At 38.1% G+C, this 23,992-nt stretch overlaps 1 protein-coding gene across 1 annotated transcript in view; it reads left to right on the plus strand.

The window, feature by feature from the left end:
• Window positions 1–23,992, plus strand: part of KCTD5 (potassium channel tetramerization domain containing 5) — a 105,791-nt gene that overhangs the window by 41,308 nt on the left and 40,491 nt on the right. Inside the window, 3 exon segments of the mRNA XM_053695096.1 lie at window positions 5,355–5,463; window positions 9,290–9,381; window positions 19,528–19,623. Coding sequence (XP_053551071.1) covers window positions 5,355–5,463; window positions 9,290–9,381; window positions 19,528–19,623 — 297 coding nt within the window.

Below are 23,992 nucleotides of genomic sequence, written 5' to 3' on the forward strand. Positions count from 1 at the left end.
GTAGCAGTTCCTTGGAGGTTGACTGGTGTATGTATAGGTTTCCTCCATTACCTCTTCTTCCTCGCTTGGTGGCACACATCAAGCAGGAACAAGCTTTGGTGATTCGAATTGCTTCATCCTGGCCGCGAAGGACTTGGTTTGCGGATCTGGTTAGCAGGGACTTGCTGCTACAGGGTCCATTACAAAAATCTAGATTCTCAGCGGCTGACTGTGGAGATTAAACGCGTAGTCTTAGCCAAGAGAGGTTACTCTGAGTGTCATTGACACTTTGATTCAGGCTTGTAAGCCAGTGACTCAACACATCTAACATAAGATGTGGCGGACTTACCTGCACTGGTGTGAAGAGCGTGGTTTTTCTTGGCATAATAAGGTTAAAGTTGCCAGAATTTTTTTTTTTTTTTCAGGAGGGACTGGAGAAGGGTCTATATGCTAGTTCCCTGAAGGGACGGTGTCATGATACAATCATGTGGAGTAGTTGATGCCTGGATTGGCTGCTCAGCAGAGGTGGTATTGTCTCAGCCTGGAAGGGGTTAAGGTGAACTGTTATTTCTTTGTGTCGAATCTGTATTCAGAGAAGCTGGGGGCTGAGACCCCTTCCCCCTCCTTAGCCTAATGCTGTTTTGTGTAACTGTGTAGGAATGCAGAACACTCCTCCCCTTGATGACTGATAGTGGGGCTAAGACTTGTTTGTAATTGGTTGAACTTGTTGTAAATCATAACCAGGGCGTTGTCTTTGACAAGACAAAGAGAATTTGATTCAAGTATGCAAGAGACAGACTTTTTAGGCTGAACTGCACTGGGGACTGAAGCGACTAACATCTGGAATGGCAGCTCTCCACATATCTAAAGGAATTTGATGATAAGATATTGTGTAATTCTTTTCATGTCCCATTATGTTTTTAAAGAACTGTAGCTTTGCATTTGTATGTTATTTTGAATGTCTTTATAATTTTGCACTGTGTAACCTGTATTGATATTTTTGTTATTAAACGCATAGAAAATCTCATTCTGTCTTTGGGCTCTAATATCCGAATTCACACTCCTGTTGAGACAAGGTTAAAGGCACATTACCTAAGTATTAAATAGTTTGAGTTTTTAGGGGTTCCCCAAAACTCCCCTTTAATTTAAAAGTTTTGGTGGTGGCAGCAGGGAAATTGTTAATTAGAGCAGTGGGGTTAATGTGGTGTCTCTTTTGAGGTCCTTTTGCAGAGTTGCAAGGATAAGGGAACCAGAGCTCTGTGCCATTAACCCCTTCATACCCACACCCCTCTATTGTGACATTGAGCAGGTTGGATTCGTCACAGACGGATATAGATGTGCAGTCCTTTTTAAGGCCCTGACTAGGATCAGACCTGTGTTTCAAAGGGTGGCTCTGCCTTGGAGCCTCAATCTTGTTCTTTGTGTGTTGCAGCAGGCTCTGTTTGCGCCCATGCATAATGTTGACATTAAACTTATCTTGGGAGGTTCTATTGGCTATTTCCTCAGCTCACAGAGTCTCAGATTTCTGCTTTGCAATGTGACACCCCCTCCCCTTAACTTGTTTTTCATACCGATTTAATGCAGTTTTGCATACTAAGTTTTTTTTGGTTTAGGAGTGTCATCCGCTTACCTTATGAGACAGCAGGACAACAGCCTCCTGAGAGGATTACTGCTCATTCCACTAGAGCAGTAGCTTATTCCTGGGCTTTTGAGAACAAAGCCTCTATGGATCAGATTTATAAGGCGGCTACCTAGTCCTCACATACATTTTTTTTTTTTTTTTTTTTTTCCCCCCCCCCTCAATTTTACAAGTTTGTGTTTCGGCTGAAGCAGCTTTTGGGCGAAAAGGTTTTGCAGGCTTTGGTGCCCTCAGATTAGTGTCCGCCTCTTTCTTGTTCCATCCAGTTATTCCTTCAGTGTCCTCTGGCATTGGGTGTTTGTTTTCCCAACAGTATGGAATGAAGTTGTGGACTCTCCTTGCCTTATGGAAAGAAAACAACATTTATGCTTACCAGAAATTCCTTTCTTTCCTGGCAGGGAGAGTTCACGACCCCGCCCGTATGATATTTTGATTTGGGCCGCTCCCCGTTTATTTTTTCTTCTGGCACCTTTATACCCTGTTTCTCCTACTTTTCCTTGTTACCTCGGCCGAATGATTGGGGAAGTGGGAGGAATATTTAAGCCTTTGCCTGGGGTGTCTTTGCCTCCTCCTGGGGGCCAGGTGTTGTATTAACCAACAGTAAGGAATGAAGTCGTGGACTCTCCCTACCAGGAAAGAGGAATTTATCTGGAAAGCATAAATTTTATCTTTATAGTGTTACAAGTTAAATATCTCAGAAGTTAAGTGTATATACTAAACATTTTATGAATGACAGTCCAATTTAATTTTAACTTCTATTGTATGACTTGAGCTAATAAGCTCAAGTTTATATTCCCTTTTAGGACAGCATGAAACATCCTAACAGCTTCCAGTGGTTAAATACAATGTTATTGACAATCTGCGTAGCCGGACTCTTATCCAACAGACATTTGTCTAACAGTCCAGCCATGACCAAATGTATCCGATTCTACGCGTGCTCCACTCCGCATGGACTCATCACAGCCCGACTCTCATGACGTATAGTAAATCTTATATTTAAAAATAATTTGTAACAATATAAGCTATTAACTTACATATTATGATAACTTATAATTATATTTCTGGGGAAGGTAATAGGATATGTATGGGGAGGGGAATATGTTAAAGGACGTTGTGGGGGTGGGGCCCATGGTTAGGTTCCCAGAGGCGGCTGCAGCACCCGTGGCACTGATTATAACAGAACACTCTGGAGTTTACAGTTGTGCTCATAAGTTTACATACCCTGGCAGAATTTGATTTCTTGGCAATTTTTCAGAGAATATGAATGAGAACACAAACTTTTCTTTCACTCATGGTTACTGTTTGGCTGAAGGCTTTTATTATCAATCAACTGTGTTTACACTTCTTCTTTCTTTTTTTTTTTTCTGTCTTTTTTTTAAATCATGACAACCGAAACTACCCAAATGACCCTGATTAAAAGTTTACTTACCCCAGTCCTTAATACAGTGTATTGCCCCCTTTAACATCAATGACAGCTTGAAGTCTTTTGTGGATGAGGCTCTTTATCTTCTCAGATGGTAAAGCTGCCCATTCTTCCTGGCAAAAAGCCTCCAGTTCCTGAATTCTTGGGCTGTCTTGTAGGGATGTACCGATACTAGTATCGGTACCGATACCAAGTATTTGCATGAGTACTTGTACTCAAGCAAATGCACCGATACTTAAACCGATACCTCTACTTCCTACCCATATGCTATCTTGTGGCGTTTTTTTCAAACTGCATGTTCCCATTTCATTTTAAACTTTAAAGTGGAGACTAAACTAAAAATTGTTTACTACTGTTCTGCCAATACAAATTGCTGTTACTTGTATTATTGTAGGAGAGATCACTGTACCTCGTTCAGACAAACCCCTGAAGTACTGGGCAGTTAATAAACTGAGATTTCCAGCTCGGGCTAAAATGGCCCAAAAATATCTTTCTGACCCATGCAGTAGTGTGGAAAGTGAAAGACTGTTCAGTTTAGAGTCGAACATCCATACAAATGTCAAATTGATGTTATATAACAGCCCTACAACCCAATTGCATCACCCCTTTAAATGTAATGTTTATAAATAAAAAAATATTACAATAAAATATGTTCAGTGAACTGTTTTATTATTTCATAATGTCTTTTGAATTACAGCCCTTTATAATTATAAAGAAGGAATCTTAAATAATTTGTCTGTATTGTGCTTGGTAAACTGTCACATGACATTAAAAAAAAAAAAAAGTATCGGTAATTTGTATCGGCGATTATTTGAAAACAAGTATCGGTACTTGTACTCAGTCATAAAAAAAATGATATTGGTGCAACCCTACTGTCTTGCATGAACTGCACATTTGAGATCTCCCTAGAGTGGCTCAATGATATTGAGGTCAGGAGACTGAGATGGCCACACCAGAACCTTCACTTTATTCTGCTGTAGCCAATGACAGGTCGACTTTGCCTTGTGTTTTAGATCATTGTCATGTTGGAATGTCCAAGTACATCCCATGCGCAACTTCCGGGCTGATGAATGCAAATTTTCTTCCAGTATTTTTTGATAACATACTACATTCATCTTGCCATCAATTCTGACCAAATTTCCTGTGCCTTTTGTAGCTCACACATCCCCAAAACATCAGCGATCCACCTCAGTGTTTCACAGTAGGAATGTTGTACCTTTCATCGTAGGCCTTGTTAACTCCTCTTCTTCAAATGTAGCGTTTATGGTTGTGACCAAAAAGCTCAATTTTTGGTCTCATCACTCCAAATGACTTTGTGCCAGAAGGTTTGAGGCTTGTCTCTGTGCCTCCTTATTGTGCATCTTGAAACAGCCATACCACATGTTTTCAGAGTCCTGTTTTTCACCTGAAGTTATTTGTGGGTTTTTCTTTGCATCCCAAACAATTTTCCTGGCAGTTGTGGCTGAAATTTGAGTTGGTCTACCTGACCGTGGTTTAATTTCAACAGAACCCCTCATTTTCCACTTCTTGATTAGTTTGAACACTGCTGATTGGCATTCTCAATTCCTTGGATATCTTTTTATATCCCTTTCCAGTTTTTATACAGTTCAGCTACCTTTTCCCGCAGATCCTTTGACAATTCTTTTGCTTTCCCCATGACTTGGAATCCAGAAACGTCAGTGCAGCACTGGATGAAAGATGCAAGGGTCTGTCAGGAGTCCAGAGACTCATTGACCTTTTTATACACTCACTAATTAAGAGCAAACAGATCACAGGTGAGAATAGCCATTCAAACCCCTTTGTGTCAACTTGTGTGCATGTTATCAGGCCAAAATCACCAGGGTATGTAAACTTTTGATCAGTGTCATTTGGGTAGTTTCTGTTATTATGATTTAAAGAGTAAACACAGTTGATTGATAATGGCTTCAGCCAAACGCTAACCATGAGGGAAAGAAGTTTGTGTTCTCATTCTGTGAAAAATGGCCAAGAAATCAAATTCTGCCAGGGTATGTAAACTTATGAGCACAACTATCGGCCCTCGGATGAATGTTCTTGTATAATGAAGCTCTGCCATCTGATAGTGAGTAGCGTACATGGACCTGCGAGTTAAGAGAAATAACGTCAGCCAATTGTGACTGTCGGTCATTTCTCCACTCGGAATATAGTCTCTGACATATGTCTGATGGACAAATGTGCTTTGGCATTCTGTCCGAGAACCAACAATCTGAGGTAAATCTTGAAATTGCTGAATTCCATTTAAAATTTATAATTGTGGTTGGTTTATTTTATTAAAAATCTGCATTTTCTTTTCAGGATGAAACTGGTGCATATTTAATAGACAGAGACGCAACCTACTTTGGTCCAGTATTGAACTATTTAAGACACGGTAAATTGGTTATAAACAAAGACTTGGCAGAAGAAGGTGAGGGTTTTTTTTTTTTTTATCCTTATTTCTTGTATACAGTGGGCTTGGAGGCGTATACCTTTTAAAGGGACATGTAATATATTTATATAGAAGAAATCTTTTGGGTTTCATGTCCCTTTTTAAGATGCTATTGTCCTCTTATTCAAAAGGTTAATGTTAAATAGACAGTTAACACTGATTTTGAAAAATACTGTGTATAGCAAAAAGTTACTATGCTTTTTATTTTGCATCATTTACCTGTAATTTTAAAGGGTCATTAAACACTAGGATTTTAATACTAAATATTAAGGTGTGTATTAACCATTTTGCAATATACCTTTTTAAATGTAGTTAAGTTTGGGAAATAGTGTGTTTTTTTGTTTGTTTTTTTTTTAGTGTTTTTTTTTTTAATTCTCAGAACTTGAAATATTCCTGCTTTATCTTTCCTTATTGTCTTTAACTGTAAAACTAACCATGCATTTTATGCTAACATGACAGCGGCTATACTTGTCTGCAGACTCCAACCTGGTTTTTCTTCTCCAAATAAGGCGAGTAGTAGGTGGAGTTTGACTATTGACGACAATTGCAGTAAACAAGATTTTAAAAATTATCAACTGCTAATACACAATAGAGGGGTAAAATATGATAAAGGAGTGTGTATGTATATATGAAATAAGATGGCATGAATAAGGGTTAAGGTCCAGAAACGTCGCCTGTCTATTTTTGTCTCAGTCTTCACTGAAATGAATAGGAATTTGCGGTCACCCTCTTGCTGTTTTTGTATTATATACTTGGGCCCAGGGCGATGGCCCTTAGGTGACTTGCATTACCTGCCTAGAGTGCTAATAATTATAGCACCTAGTATTATCTTGGTGGCATAGCCACATCATATACATTTTTGTTGTTGCTACTGGTCCTAATAAGTTTGCTAACAGCAATTCATCTATCGGAATAGCGTTCGGTACTAATTTTCCCTAGTGGCATAATCACACTACCGTACTAGGTTATCACTAGCCTTACTTTAGGTTAGAATCTGCTTTTTTGGGGAATGTGTATCATAATGTTGGTGGAATAGCCACATCCTATCAGCATATAGTTTATCCTACAATCTTTAATCCATAAGAGTGGGTATATATACCGTTGTAAAACTTGGTTGCTCTTATTCTGTTATTAATTACATAGACATGAACACATCTCGTGCAATATCGGAAGGTGACTGACTTAACCACGTTATGTAGTATTCATTCTTCTTAGTAATTTAAGTATCAGCGGGCAGTGTCTTGACACTAGCGCAACCGCTTAAATTTGAGTAATTTTCCGCTGCTATACTTGTATCGCACATGGATACTCTGATATATTCTGCAGGGAGTTCTTCTATGCCTAAGAGGGCAATGTCATAAATAATCCATACAAATACTATAGTGTTGACTTTACTACAACCTAATATACATGATTATGTTGTCCTCTCTTGAATCTCCCTTTTGAACAGAGTATAGAGAGCTATTGGGTGCAATCCTCAGTATATGCATATTAGAACGCACGTTTGCCCTACACCTTACCCTACTGTTCTGTGTTAACTGCAGACATTTTGGCACCTCACAATACCAGTGTCTGATTATAAGTTGGTGGTATAATCTTATCCATTACTAATGGTACAACGCTTTTATACCTAATCTAGAATTAAGCGTTTACACTACTGTATCTATTCCAAATATTATAGTACCACCAGTATAAATACCGTACCCAGCAGTGTTACACAGTAAATATACGTATATATATCTCTGAGCTGTGAGTGAGAGATCCACTTACGGGGTATTAACTTACCATACTGTCTATAATTAAAAAGATGTGAAAATATGGGCATTCTAGTTCCTATATAACTGGATGTGACACGCATATATGTTAGAATAGAGGATCACTGTGCACCCTGACTCTTATTATAACACATTCCTTTATCATATTTTACCCCTCTATTGTGTATTGGCAGTTTATAATTACGACACTCTATTCCCATCCCCGATAGAACAATAGCACTGGTCTAAAGTAGTACTAATTGTGCCACCCCACCACTTATATTTTGATTCATTGTATTCATCTAAATATATAGATGAATAACTATTATTTTGTAATATAAAAGCTGTACTATGATCATTGTGCATATAAAGTCAAACATAATTGACTCCATGATTACTGAAAGTTGCGCCATTGCATGCATGATTTGTGTTTTTTATATTGGTTCTTTATTTTTTATTATATATTCAATAAGTTATTTTATTAAGACCTTCTTGTTATGTTTAGGTAAATGCAAACTATTGTCTAGTTTGTCCATTAAGAGTAGCTGAGTGGTAATACGTACACGCGAAAGAAAAAGAGGGGTAATTGGTTACTGTGCTGTGAAACCCTATTAAGCCTATGAAAACAGGAGGCATCTCCCAACCTCCTCCAAATGTGAAGTGAAAAAGAATTGGTGTCTAAAAAGAACCAAAAAATTAAAATGTCATACGCGCTATAAAGCTTAAAATAGTGTAAATATTAAAATAATCAAACTGTTGTTTAAATAATGTGCAAACATAAAATGCAACCAGAAAATGTGATAAGACACAGAATATAAAATGTGCAGTGCTCTGCGTGTGTTTAATAAAATGCAACCAATAAATGTGATAAAACACAGAATAAAAAATGTGCAGTACTCTGCATATATTTAATAACAAAATAGTTTTTCACATAAAAAAAGATACAAAGTGAGTTACATATGTAGTATAAAATTAGCAACAGTTACTGAAAGAACAACTTATAAAAAAACAGCTTATGGAAGGAATAGATGGTCGCTTGGATCCAAATGGTCATCAGATGATTGGTCTTGTTAGGCCCAAGATGCAATTTTGAATCTAGCTGGAACGAGACAAAGGACCGATGAAACTGCAAAAAGAGGCAACAATAAAAGGTCAACACTTTTATTTACACCAGAATTGGTGATGCAGCGAATTAACTCCTTTCTGGCTTGCTATCCGAAAAATGGCGGCACCCGCTCAAACACACACTGTTTGAAGATGGCGATAGGTGGAGATGAAATGTAACTCCGCGATCACCTTTGCAAGCAGTTAGCCGATATCCAAACCTACGGAAACCTTAGAGGGACACAATAACAGAGGGTACAGAGCAACGCGTTTCAACCCGCTCAGGGTCTTTTTCAAGCTTGATCTGCATCGGATTGAGATCGCAGGAGCGTATATTTCGTCACACATTTGACGTTCTTGACTCTGATAACTACGGCGGATCAATCTTGCGACAAATATGACGCGGGATTCAAGAATATTTTCAGTTGCCGCTTTGATGAATATCCCCCGTTGGCTTTATACAGATTGTAGAGGAAATAGGTTCATTTTTCAAGCAACAAAAGTATGTGAATGACCCATTTTTATGCTAATACAGTATATAGTAGGAATATCTGGCTATAAAAAGATTACATTACAAGAAGCAAATCGCACTGTATTGTCTAATTTTCTCTTTTTTTTTTTTTTTTTTTCCTTTTGCTTTTTATGTATATAATTTCTTTATATTTTAACTTTCAACCTATTTCAAATTAATAAAAAAAAGAAACACCTGTACAATAAGTTGTGTTTTTAATCAAAATTCAAGCAAATATATGCTCCTGTTATAATCTGTGTTTTTGCTGCAATGCTTTTGCATTAGTCAGTTGTGTTTGTTTTTATTGATGCTACTAGATAATACTTTTTATTTTTATAGTAGGCATTCTGTAAATATAATAAAAAAAATGTGTTTTTTTTTTTTTAACTGCACCTATTAATGTGGTTAAAACTAATGCAATTTGTCTTTACCATAGGAGTCTTGGAAGAAGCAGAATTCTATAATATCACATCCTTAATCAAACTTGTAAAAGATCGAATAAGAGAGAGGGACAGCAAAACGGTACAGGTAAGGCCCCCAAGGAGTTACTCTGCTGCACCGCAAGTGTTAATCACTTTATAAACCACTGGTATATTTTACTAGCTACAGACAGAATACAAAGATTTGTGTGGTTTTTTTTTTTTTCTTCTAAAACAGATTACTTTTCTAGCCTTAGTCAAGGGTAAAGAATGTGCTTACAGACTGAATTGCACAGACTAACAGTGACATTAGGATTTAGGATCAGCGCTTGATAAGAATGTTCTGTTTGGCTCTATATTTAGATCTGCAGTATCTTCTTTAAGTGTTAGGTCAGCTAAGGATATGGGTCAAATCCTTTAGTGTACAACAGAGCTAAAGCACATTTAGTGCTACTTGCTGTAATGCAGCCAGAATCCACTTAGGAACTATCACTGTAACTGATAAGCGTCTCCTTCATAGCTTTGTTGCATGCAAGGGTGACCATACTTGTGTACTTTGGCTTACAATACAACACTGAGTATTTTATAAATACAAAAAAAATAAAACCTTTTTTAGTAAAATATAATTTTCAGATATTTAGTGTTTTTGTAGACTTTATTTTCTCTCCCAGATGTAAGTCTTTTATTATGTATGCATAATATATAGGCCAGCAACTGAGCACTGCTAGTCTGTGCAAAGGTGATATTAGTATTTGTGTGGGGTTGGTTTTGTTTGTTTAGTTTTTCTTTCAGATTTCAAATAGTGGAATTTCCCATTATGGTATTTCTGTAATCTAAAGGTTTTTTTATTGTTTTATATTCTGAAACTGCCTGGCCTGCTGAAAGGTATAATTTGTGTGATCAACTTACAGAAAAAAGTAACATTTTTAACAGTATAAAATCAAAATTCAACTTTCATGTTTTCCATTTTACCTTTTAGCAAATTTTCTTCATTATCTACCATTTTGCTCAGAAGCAGCAATGTACTTCTGTGATAGATATTAGTGACCCAATGACTGGAGGGTATATATGTGCACCCACCAGTCGGCAGCTAGCTCCCAGTATTTACCAGTCATCAAAGGATACCAGAAAATATTTGAAAATAGAAGTAAACCGGAAAATTATTTAAAATATATATTTTTTTCCTGATCTGTGAAAGTTGAATTTTTTTTTTTTTTATTTTTTTTTTTATAATAGTCTGTTGGATTTACACTTTTTGTCAGTAAACCGTTCCAGATCATGGGTGTGAAAGTGTTTTTGTATTTTATTCCCCCCCCCCCCCCCCTCCCCTTAAATATGACTTTTCCTTTATTTCAATTTATTAAAATTGACTGTAATAAAATTATTACATTGTCTCCCCACCGCTGAGGAACTCTTAAACAATTTGTCCATGAATTACGATTACTTTATTTCTGCCCATGAATTCCACAGTATGTAATTCTGAAAATAACTTCTGCTTTTGACTTCTTAAAATCAACAATTTGAGGCGCTTTGCTTTTCAGTAAAATGAACAAAATGTTCCATAACATATTTTTTTTTTTTTCCAGCATGCACTGACTGTTAACAAAGTGGCCCCTTAAAATATGTATATATTATCTCACCACTAGTAGACAAAACACTCATTGACTTTAGATTCTTAACGTCACTAGATAACAACCTAAAATGAACCATGGCTGTTGGACCTAACGGGTGTGTGGGGGTGGCATGGCTACAGACGGAGATGGGCACATTTATGCTTAAATATTGGGGCCATCAACAATATTTTGACGTGGCTGTCAACTTTCTGGATCTGGGGAGAGTTTAAATATAAATGTATGTAACGTCAAGGGTTAACAAATTGCGATTTAACTTTGCAGTCTGAGTTTGTGTGGTCTTCCACTTTGTGGCTGTGATTCCACTTCACAGTAGCACTTACAGTTGACTGGGGTAGATTTAGTAAGGCAGAAGTTTCACAAACTGACTTGTGGTATTCAGTGACAGTACCACATCCCTGAGCTCTTCAGGATGACTTATTGTACTTCTAGTGTTTGTCTATTGAGATTTCATGGCTATGTACTATATATTTTATGCTCCTCTTAGCAATGTGATGTGGCTAAAAACCTGAACTCTATATGTTAATGTATATTAACCCCCTTAATGACCGGACCATTTTTCAATTTTCTTACCCTTATTGACAATGGCTATTTTACATTTCTGCAGTGTTTTTGTGTTTAGCTGTAATTTTCCTCTTACTCATTTCTCTTGTAAGGTGTATCCAGTCCACGGATCATCCATTACTTGTGGGATATTCTCATTCCCAACAGGAAGTTGCAAGAGGACACCCACAGCAGAGCTGTAATATAGCTCCTCCCCTAACTGTCATAGCCAGTCATTCTCTTGCAACTCTCAACAAGCTAGGATGTTGTAGGTAGAGAGTGGTTAAATCTAGCTAGTTTATTTTCTTCAATCAAAAGTTTATTTTAAATAGTACCGGAGGTTGTGCTATTTTATCTCAGGCAGTAAATAGAAGAAGAATCTGCCTGAGGTTTCTATGATCTTAGCAGGTTGTAACTAAGATCCATTGCTATTCTCACATATGTCTGAGGGAATTACACAGATGAGGTAACTTCAGCGAGAGAATGGCGTGCAGTTTATTCTGCTATCAGGTATGTGCAGTTATAATTTTTTCTAGAGATGGAAAACACTAGAAAATGCTGCTGATACCGGATTAATGTAAGTTAAGCCTGAATACAGTGATTTAATAACGACTGGTATCATGCTTACTCCCAGGGGTAATACCCTTATGATATTGCATATAAACGTTTGCTGGCATGTTTAATCGTTTTTTATATATGCATTGGTGATAAAACTTTATTGGGGCCTAGTTTTTTCCACATGGCTGGCTTAAATTTTTACTAGAAACAGTTTTACGGAGGCTTTCCACTGTTATAGTATAAAAGTTACAGTTGGTGCAGTTAAAATTACAAACTGTGACATCCAGCTTCCCTCAGGAGTCCCCTGTATGCTATAGGACATCTCTAAAGGGCTCAAAGGCTTTCCAAAGTCGTTTATTGGGGAAGGTAGGACCACAGCTTGCTGTGGCAGTTGGTTGTGACTGTTAAAAAAAAAAAATAAAAAAAATTTTGATCCGTTTTTTGAACTAAGGGGTTAATCATCCATTTGCAAGTGTATGCAATGCTCTGCTAGCCTATTACATACACTGTAAACATTTCGTTTGATTTACTGCATTTTTTCACTGTTTTTCAAATTCTGACTATTTGTTTCTCTTAAAGGCACAGTACCGTTTTTTTATATTTGCTTGTTAACTTGATTTAAAGTGTTTTCCAAGCTTGCTAGTCTGTATAAACATGTCTGACATAGAAGAAACTCCTTGTTCATTATGTTTAAAAGCCATGGTGGAACCCCCTCTTAGAATGTGTACCAAATGTACTGATTTCATTTTATGCAATAAAGATCATATTCTGTTTTTTTAAAAAAAATTATCACCAGAGGGAATCTGACGAGGGGAGAGTTTATGCCGACTAACTCTCCCCACGTGTCAGACCCTTTTGACTCCCGCCCAAGGGACTCAAGCTCAAATGGCGCCAAGTACATCTAGGGCGCCCATAGCATTTACTTTACAAGACATGGCGGCAGTCATGAATAATACACTGTCAGCGGTATTAGCCAGACTACCTGACTTTAGAGGTTAGCGAGATAGCTCTGGGGTGAGACAAAATGCAGAGCATACTGACTCTTTAAGAACCATGTCTGATACTGCCTCACAATATGCAGAAGCTGAGGAAGGAGAACTTCAGTCAGTGGGTGATGTTAATGACTCAGGAAAGATACCTGATTCTAATATTTCTACATTTAAATTTAAGCTTCAACACCTCCGCGTGTTACTTAGGGAGGTTTTTAGCTGCTCCTGAATGACTGTGATACCATTGCAGTGCCAGAGAAATTGTGTAGACTGGATAAATACTTTGCAGTGCCGGTGTGTACTGATGTTTTTCCAATACCTAAAAGGTTTACAGAAATTATTAATAAGGAATGGGATAGACCAGGTGTGCCGTTCTCTTCCCCTCCTATTTTTAGAAAAATGTTTTCCAATAGACGCCACCACACAGGACTTATGGCAGACAGTCCCTAAGGTGGAGGGAGCAGTTTCTACTCTAGCAAGCGTACTACTATCCCCTGTCGAGGACAGTTGTGCTTTTTTAGAGCCAATGGATAAAAATTTAGAAGGTTACCTTAAGGAAAATATTTATTCAAACAAGGTTTTATCCTACAGCCCATTGCATGCCATTGCCCCTGTCCACTGCTGCTGCGGCGTACTGGTTAGAGTCTCTGGAAGAGGCTTTACAGGTAGAGACTCCATTGGATGACATACTTGGCAAAACTTAGAGCACTTAAGCTAGCCAATTATTTTATTTCTGATGCCATTTTTCATTTGAATAAACTAACGGCTAAGGAATTCTGGTTTTGCTATACAGGCGCGCAGAGCGCTATGGCTTAATCATGGTCAGCTGACGTGACCTTTAAATCTAAGCTACTTACATTCCCTTCAAGGGGCAGACCCTATTCGGGCCTGGTTTGAAGGAGATTATTGCTGATATCACGGGAGGAAAAGGTTGTGCCCTTCCTCAGGACAGGTCCAAATCTAGGGCCAAACAGTCTAATTTTCGTGCCTTTTCGAAACTTCAAGGCAGGTGCGGCATCAACTTCCTCTAATAATAAACAAGAGGGAACTTTTGCTCAATCCAAGACGGTCTGGAGACCAAACCAGACCTGGAGAAAAGGTAAGCAGGTCAAAGCCTGCTGCTGCCTCTAAGACACCATGAAGGAACGACCCCCTATCCGGTAACGGATCTAGTAGGGGGCAGACTTTCACTCTTCGCCCAGGCGTGGGCAAGAGATGTTCAGGATCCCTGGGCGTTGGAAATTATATCCCAGGGATATCTTCTGGACTTCAAAGCTTCCCCCCCCCCCAAAAGGGAGATTTCACCTTTCACAATTATCTGCAAACCAGATAAAGAGTGAGGCATTCTTACACTGTGTACGAGACCTCCTAGTTATGGGAGTGATCCATCCAGTTCCAAAGGAGGAACAGGAACAGGGTTTTTACTCAAATCTGTTTGTGGTTCCCAAAAAAGAGGGAACCTTCAGACCGATTTTGGATCTAAAGATCTTAAACAAATTCCTCAAAGTTCCGTCCAAGATGGAAACTATTCGTACCATCCTACCACTGATCCAGGAGAATCAATATATGACTACAGTGGATCTAAAGGATGCTTATCTTCACATTCCGATACACAAAGATCATCATCGGTTTCTCAGGTTTGCCTTTCAAGACAGGCATTACCAGTTGTTGTAGCTCTTCCCTTTGGATTAGCTACAGCCCCAAGAATCTTTACAAAGGTTCTAGGGTCGCTTTTGGAAGTCCTAAGGCCGCTGGGGCATAGCAGTAGCCCCTTATTTAGACGACATCCTGATACAGGCGTCAAACTTCCAAATTGCCAAGTCTCATACGGACGTAGTACTGGCATTTCTGAGGTCGCATGGGTGGAAAGTGAACGAGGAAAAGTGTTCTCTATCCCCACTCACAAGAGTTTCCTTTCTAGGGACTCTGATAGATTCTGTAGAAATGAAAATTTACCTTGACTGAGTCCAGGCTATCAAAGCTTCTAAATTCCTGTTGGGTTCTTCATTCCATTCCGCGCCCTTTGCTGGCTCAGTGTATGGAAGTAATCGGCTTAATGGTAGTGGCAATGGACAGTGCCGTTTGCACGCTTACATCTCAGACCGCTGCAACTATGCAGGCTCAGTCAGTGGAGCGGGGATTGCACAGATTTGGCCCCTCAACTGAATCTGGACCAAGAGACCAGGGATCCTCTTCCCTGGTGGCTATCTCGGGTCCATCTGTCCAAAGGTATGACCTTCGCAGGCATTGGACTATTGTAACAACAAATGCCAGCCTTCTAGGTTGGGGTGCAGTCTGGAACTCCCTGAAGGCTCAGGGATCGTGGACTCAGGAGGAGTCTCTCCTTCCAATAAATATTCTGGAACTAAGAGCAATATTTAAGGCTCTTCAGGTTTGGCCTCAGTTAGCAACTCTGAGGTACATCAGATTTCAGTCGGTCAACATCACGACTGTAGCTTACATCAACCATCGAGGGGGAACAAGAAGTTCCCTAGAGATGTTAGAAGTTTCAAAAATAATTCACTGGGCAGAGATTCACTCTTGCCACCTATCAGCTATCCATATCCCAGGTGTAGAGCACTGGGAGGCGGATTTTCTAAGTCGTCAGACTTTTCATCCGGGAGAGTGGGAACTCCATCCGGAGGTATTTGCTCAACTGATTCTCCGTTGGGGCAAACCAGAACTGGATCTCATGGCGTCTCGCCAGAACGCCAAGCTTCCGTGTTACGGATCCAGGTCCAGGGATCCCAAGGCGACACTGACAGATACTCTAGCAGCGCCCTGGTCTTTCAACCTGGCTTATGTGTTTCCACCGTTTCCTCTGCTCCCTCGACTGATTGCCAAGATCAAGCAGGAGAGAGCATCAGTGATTCTGATAGCACCTGCGTGGCCACGCAGGACCTGGTATGCAGATCTAGTGGACATTTCATCCTTTTCACCATGGTCTCTGCCTCTGAGACAGGACCTTCTACTTCAGGGTCCTTTCAACCATCCAAATCTAATTTCTCTGAGGCTGACTGCCTGGAGATTGAATGCTTGATTTTATCAAAACGTGGCTTCTCTGAGTCGGTTATTGATACCTTAATACAGGCACGAAAGCCTGTCACCAGGAAAATTTACCATAAGGTATGGCGTAGATATCTTTATTGGTGTGAATCCAAGGGTTACTCATGGAGTAAGGTCAGGATTCCTAGGATTTTATCTTTTCTCCAAGAAGGTTTGGAAAAAGGATTGTCAGCTAGTTTCTTAAAGGGACAGATTTTTGCTCTGTCTATTCTTTTGCACTAGCGTCTGGCAGATGTTCCAGACGTTCAGGCATTTTGTCAAGCTTTAGTTTGAATCAAGCCTGTGTTTAAACCTGTTGCTCCACCATGGAGCTTAAACTTGGTTCTTAAGGTTCTTCAAGGAGTTCCGTTTGAACCTCTTCATTCCATAGATATCAAACTTTTATCTTGGAAAGTTCTTTTTTTTTTTTTTTTTTTTGGTAGCTATTTCCTCGGCTCGTAGAGTCTCTGAGCTATCTGCCTTACAATGTGATTCTCCTTATCTGATTTTTCATACGGATAAGGTAGTCCTGCGTACCAAACCTGGGTTCTTACCTAAGGTGGTATCTAACAAGAATATCAATCAAGAGATTGTGGTTCCATCCTTGTGTTACACAATCTGGACGTGGTCTGTGCTTTAAAGTTTTACTTACAAGCTACTAAAGATTTTCGTCAAACATCTGCTTTGTTTGTTATCTACTCTGGACAGAGGAGAGGTCAAAAGGCTTTGGCAACCTCTCTTTTTCTTTTTGGCTAAGAAGCTTAATCCGCTTAGCCTATGAGACTGCTAGACAGCAGCCTCCTGAAAGGATTACAGCTCATTCCACTAGAGCTGTGGCTTCCACTTGGGCCTTTAAAAATGAGGCTTCTGTTGAACAGATTTGCAAGGCGGCGACTTGGTCTTCGCTTCATACTTTTTCAAAATTTTACAAATTTGATACAGTACTTTTGCTTCTTCGGAGGCTATATTTGGGAGAGAGGTTTTACAGGCAGTGGTTTTTTCCATTTAAGTTCCTGCCTTGTCCCTCCCTTCATCCGTGTACTTTAGCTTTGGTATTGGTATCCCACAAGTAATGGATGATCCGTGGACTGGATACACCTTACAAGAGAAAACACAATTTATGCTTACCTGATAAATTTATTTCTGTTGTGGTGTATCCAGTCCACGGCCCGCCCTGTCATTTTAAGGCAGGTAATTTTTAAATTTAAACTACAGTAACCACTACACCCTATGGTTCCTCCTTTCTCGGCTTGTTTTCGGTCGAATGACTGGCTATGACAGTTAGGGGAGGAGCTATATTACAGCTCTGCTGTGGGTGTCCTCTTGCAACTTCCTGTTGGGAATGAGAATATCCCACAAGTAATGGATGATCCGTGGACTGGATACACCACAAGAGAAATAAATTTATCAGGTAAGCATAAATTGTGTTTTACTGTACCCACACATATTATATACCGTTTTTCTCGCCATTAAATGGACTTTCTAAAGATACCATTATTTTCATCATGTCTTATAATTTACTAAAAAAAAAAATAATAAAATATGATGAAAAGATGGAAAAAAATCACACTTTTTCTAACTGACCCCCAAAATCTGTTACAAATCTACAATCACCAAAAAACACCCATGCTAAATAGTTTCTAAATTTTGTCCTGAGTTTAGAAATACCCAATGTTTACATGTTTGCTCTTTTTGCAATTTATGGGGCAATAAATACAAGTAGCACTTAGCTATTTCCAAACCACTTTTTTTCAAAATTAGCGCTAGTTACATTGGAACCCTGATATCTGTCAGGAATCCCTGAATATCCCTTGACATGTATATATATTTTTTGTTAGACAACCCAAAGTATTGATCTAGGCCCATTTTGGTATATTTCATGCCACCATTTCACCGCCAAATGCGATCAAAAAAAAAAGTTTACTTTTTCACAAAATTTGTCACAAACTTTAGGTTTCCCACAGAAATTATTTACAAACAGCTTCTGCAATTATGGCACAAATGGTTGTAAATGCTTCTCTGGGATCCCCTTTTTTTCAGAAATAGCAGACTTATATGGCTTTGGGGTTGCTTTTTGGTAATTAGAAGGCCGCTAAATGCCGCTGCGCACCACACGTGTTTTATGCCCAGGAGTGAAGGGGTTAATTTTAGCTTTAGTCTAGTAGACAACCCCAAGTATTGATCTAGGCCCATTTTGGTATATTATGCCACCATTTCACCGCCAAATGCGAGCAAATAAAAAAACAAATTTTTTTTACATTTTTCACAATTTTAGGTTTCTCACTGAAATTATTTACAAACAGCTTGTGCTATTATGGCAGAAATTGTTGTAAAAGCTTCTCTGGGATCCCCTTTGTTCAGAAATAGCAGACTTATATGGCTTTGGCGTTGCTTTTTGGTAATTAGAAGGCCGCTAAATGCTGCTGCGCACCACACGTTAATTATGCCCAGCAGTGAAGGGGTTAACTTAGGTAGCTTGTAGGGAGCTTGCAGGGTTAAATTTAGAGATCAGCCTCCCACCTGACACATCCCACCCCCTGATCCCTCCCAAACAGCTCTTCCCTCCCCCACCCCACAATTGTTCCCACCATCTTAAGTACTGGCAGAAAGTCTGCCAGTACTAAAGTGTTTTATTTAAAAAAAAAAAATAAATAAATAAAATAAAATATTTTAGCTGTGATGGACCCCTGCCTTAGCCCCAACCTCCCTGATCCCCCCTCCAGCTCTCTAACCCTCTCCCCTACCTAATTACCGCCATCTTGGGTACTGGCAGCTGTCTGCCAGTACCCAGTTTGGCCCCAAAAAGTATTTTTATTTTTAACTTAAAAACTATTTCTGTAGCTTTCAACTAAGAATACCATGAGAACAAAGCATAATTGGTGATAAAAGTAAATTGGAAATTTGTTTAAAATGACATGCTCTAGCTGAATCATGAAAGTTTTTTTTTTTTTTTTTTTGGCCTAGACTGTCCCTTTTTAAGGTTAAAAATTAAGAGAAAAGCTAGATATAGCAATAGAAACCAACCAATAATTTTTATAAAAAATAATTAAACTTAGTTTATAGTATTTACATTCAAATATGTTGACATGTTTGTTTTTTTATTTGTAGCATGAGTACTTGTTTTAATCCATATTAACACACACTTAAATATTATCTGAATCTCTTTAAAACTGCATCATTTCAAATCAAAATAAGAATTGATTACTTTAAAATTGACTTTCTTTATATGCACAATTACTGAGCAGGTGCAAGACTTCAGTGTATACATGAGTCTGATTGGATAATCACTGTCACATGATGCGGGGTGCTGGTAAAAATGTTAAGATATATATATTTTTTTTATTATTTTTTGGGCAGGCTACTTGATAAGATAATAGGTTTTTTTGCTCTCTGTCTATGGGAAATAGTGTTTCTTTAGTTGCTTTGCTTTCTACGCTTAGTATTTTGGGTGTCGCCTAATGTTGACTGCATTATTCTGTTATTTTAAAGGTGCCAGTTAAACACGTTTACAGAGTGCTTCAGTGTCAAGAGGAAGAACTTACACAGATGGTATCAACAATGTCTGATGGCTGGAAGTTTGAGCAGGTAATTTATAATTGCTTGTAGATAACTTTTTTTAAAATTGAATCCTTACACCATTGTTTTATATTCCCATTTTGTTAATATATATTGCCCAAAATTCTACTTCATCAAATGTATCAACTCCACCTCCATGTTTTAATCAGTAAAAGAACCTTTTAGTATCTAGCACATTATTATTCTTTAACAGTTTTCTCTGTATGCAAGCTGAGCAAGTTATTTTACTTATCTTTTTAAAGCGACGCTTAACACTAAATATGTTACATTGCACATGTGGAGCAACGCCAGTGTGCACATATACGGTCCTATACTATAGTCGTTCCCTAGTAACTCACTGTGAAAAACATGTGCACTACTGGGCTTGAGCACGAGGAGGAAAAAAAAAATCCATAGAGCGTAGGAGGGGTGGAGAAATTTGGAGGCCATATTCAAATGACCAAATTAAAAAAAAAAAAAAAAAAAAAAAAAAAGTTTTAGAGTGAATGCCAACTTTCATGATAAAGTGCCCAGTTTTTAAAAAAAACTGTTTAACATGGGCTCTTTCATTCATGAAAGCTTACATTGCACCGGATTTTACAAATACAGGTGGCCCTCGGTTTACGCCGGTTCAATTTGCGCCGTTTCAGAATAACTTTTTTTTTTTTTTTTTTTTCCTCTGTCATGTGACGGTTATTGAAATGCATTGAAAGTATTGCACTAATTAAAATAGTCAGTAGGTGGAGCTGTTCGCTTGTGTTTCAGCAAAGTTAAGAAACTTAACAGCCTGAAATTGATCTGTGTACACAGAGCAGACCAGAGCTATCGAGCAAGAAAATTTAGCAGGCACTTCCCTATTATCTTCCTATCCAGCAGCTTCAGGTGAGGGTGCCTAACTGCTTATTAATCACTGCAGATTGTAATGCATAGAATAGATGCAGACCCAATATTATCTTACATGCTAATAATGCAGAGAACTGATTGAAGAAAAATGCAAGTAAAAAAAAAAAAGTTTTTGTTCATTAAACTTAGTTTGATGATACAGTCTGTTGTGTGATTATTTAATTAGGTGCTGTTGGCAAATGTTTTTGTTCATTTAACTTAGTTTAATTATATATTCTGTGTTCTGTGATGATTTAATTAGGTTTATAATGCTGTTTAGCATTTAAAGTCTTCATTTCAAAGCTTTAAAAATAATGTATTGGGTGTTACTTATGTCAATTTTGAGGGGCCTGGAACCTAACTCCCTCACTTCCCATTGACTTACATTATAAACTGGGTTTCAATTTACAACGGTTTCGATGTACAACCATTCCTTCTGGAACCTAACCCCGGTGTAAACTGAGGGCTACCTGTACTTTCCTCCTTCTCTTGATCTCCGGATCCCCCAGCCTGCTTCTTTCTTCCTACTGTACTTTGTCAGCAGTGACGAAACCGTCTTCCTGTCACAGCTCCCCACCAAGAGCATCCATCTGGTGAGGCCACGCCATGATTGTAGGAAACTGGTTTCGTCATTGCTGTGTAAGTACAGCAGGAAGAAGCAGGTGGGGAGATCGTCGATCCTGCGTTTCAGGAGAAGGTAAGTATTTGTAAAATCCGGTGCAATGTAAACTTTCATGAATGAAAGTGCCCCTGTTTAGTTTTTATTTTTAAAAAAGGGCACTTTATCATGAAAGTTGGCATTCACTTTAATAAAGTAAACTTACTTTTGTCTTCCATTATGTGGCACCACTTGGTAAAGGGATTACTGCGGTACAATAACATATGATGCTTTGCTGTGTTTTTGTTTGGGTGTGGATTTTATTTTTATTTATTTTTTTTAGTCTGGCATTTTATTTTTTTCCCACTATGATTCTGTGCATTTATCAGACTTTGAGATGCTGCCCTTCTAGACCATGGTCTCATTTTACACCCTTGCGGTTTGTCACTTGTTTTTTTTTTTTTCTTAATTAAAGCTTTTTGAGTCTAAAGAATTTTGGCATTTGAGGTTCATAGGCAATTTTTTTTGGGGGGGGGAGGGGCAGGGGTTTGTCCTTCTATATGGTGTTAGTGGCTAAATAGCTAAAAACACAATCCGGATAATTAAAGGAACCATCTACTTGACATTTTTTGTTTTAAAAGAGCTAATCCATTATTACCCATTCCCCAGTTTTGCATACCCAGCACTGTTATATTTAATGTACTTTTTTTTTTTTTAACCTGTATCCAAGTCTCTGTATACTGCCCCTATCTTGGTGCTTTTTTGCAAACTTGCATTTTAGCCAATTAGTTCTGGTTCCTGCATAACCATTATTCTCCCTGGCAGAGAGCACAATGCTATACATATTGCCCATATGAACTAGCACTGCCTGGCTGTAAAAAGCACTGAGATAAGAGATGGCCTGCAGGGGCATAGAAACTGGCAGAGATTTAGAGCTTATACAGTATATTAATATAACAATGTTAGTTATGCAAAGCTGGGGAATGGGTTGTAAATGCGTTGTCTATCTTTGTAAACGATAAGAGTAGACTGTCCCTTTTTTTTTTTTTTATGGTTGAAAAGAAAGGGGTATTAGTTGTCCAATTTATTTTTAGGCATTTGCCCATATCCTTCATTTCATAATTATGCCAACATGCGATTTACCTTTTTGTTCATGAGGCTCTAATGGATATGCGTTTGTGTTAGTGTCATTGTATAAAGTGTTTTTTTTTTGTTTTGTTTTAATGTTAGAAGAAAGTCTTTTTGGTGGCTATTTCTGCTAGACCTGTCTTAATTACAAGCTTTCTTTTAAAGAAAAGAGAAATAAATACTGTATCTTTTCATTAAGGCAAGGTTGTCCTAAGTATGGTTCCTGGGTTTTTTGCCCATAGTGGTTACAGACTTTTGTAAATAACAATGTTCTTCTAGGATCTTTCTGCCTTTTTTTTTATAGGCAGGAAGCTCTGGGTAAGCCAATTTATTGGATGCAGTTTGTTCCTTTTACATCTGTCATTAGAACCCATTCCATTCGCAAGACAGTCTTTTCAATGTACCTAAAGGTCCTCGTTAGGGCTAAGCTTAGCAAAAACTACTCTTGTTGGATAAGTTCAAGCTGTTTGAAGAGCTTATAAGCAAAGTAACTAATCCATTCTAGATGGGCTCAGGACACATTCCATAAGGGCAGTACCAACATCATGGATTATAAAGGCTGATGCTACCTCATCTAAAATCTGTTTCTCACCTGGTAAGAATTACCCATGGATATGAGCCAAGCTATAGAAATGTTCTTATATTTGGATGTCCATTTCTAATTTTCAACATGGCGGCTCCCATGCCTTAAAGGAGGGGAATTACTTCTATAGTAAGCTTATAAAATGTATTAATCGTTTTTTTTTTTTGTTTTTTTTTAAAGTTTTAGACAAGTTTAAAGAATAAAGTGTAATCCATGTTTTATCAGGTACAGAAATGCAAATCCTTTTTTCTTTAAGGAATATTACTTAAACCCAAGATAAAATAATTATACTTATTGCTTGACTTTAATTTTAATGCAGTTACTATTTTTGTTGTTGTTGTTGCTGTAATGCATTAAATATAAGTAAATCTGTGAATTTGATCCTCTAGATTTCATTGAGGTCTCAGATCAAAACCTTATGAGACAATTTAGATAATTTAATGTTTTACCCCTAGTGCTGACCGTTCCAGTGCCTAAATTTTTTGGCTCTTGGAACTTTCAGGGCGTTCTACAACAATTATTGTGTTCCTCTAAGCAGCTGATAGGCTCATAAAGTAAAGATAATTGATTTACTAAGCAGGGAAGGTTGTAATTATTTCAAATTACAGTGAAGAAGCTGAAAATTGTTTGGCGATTCCAACAAGACAGTGATGGAAAGCACACCTCCAAAATGAATTGTGAATTACTACAACAAACAAGTTCTGGAATGGGCTTTGCTGTCCCCAGATTTGAATATTCTGAATATAATTTGTCTCTCGTGAGCTGCATGCTCACAAAAAAGCTAATAAAAAAGCATGTGATTAAGAGGCTGTCAATAGAGCCTTTGAAACAGGCAGAAATTTAGAGGTTTGAATGTTATAAAGTATATTAATCTGACAATGTTGGTTGTGCAAAGCTGGGGAATGGGTAGTAAAGGTGTTATATATCTTTTTAAACAGTAACAATTTTTGTGTAGACTGTCCCTTTAAGAAAGTGGAGGGAGAAAAAGGTGAAAAATCCACAGGAAATAAGACTCTAGAGACTAATAGTGAGAGGGGTCTAACATCGGGGGGGGGGGGGGGGAATTTCCCTAAGTGAACAGTGCTTGGTAATCTGCAGCCACTCCATTTTTTTTCTATTTTTTTTCTATTAGGTTTATGTCTCTACTTGGTATCAAACCCTGTGGACCATTCGATTAAAAACCTAGTCCTTCCTACTCCCCCCCCCCC

Source organism: Bombina bombina, chromosome 11 (assembly GCF_027579735.1).
Source record: "Bombina bombina isolate aBomBom1 chromosome 11, aBomBom1.pri, whole genome shotgun sequence".
In the NCBI taxonomy this organism is placed as follows: Eukaryota; Metazoa; Chordata; class Amphibia; order Anura; family Bombinatoridae; genus Bombina; species Bombina bombina.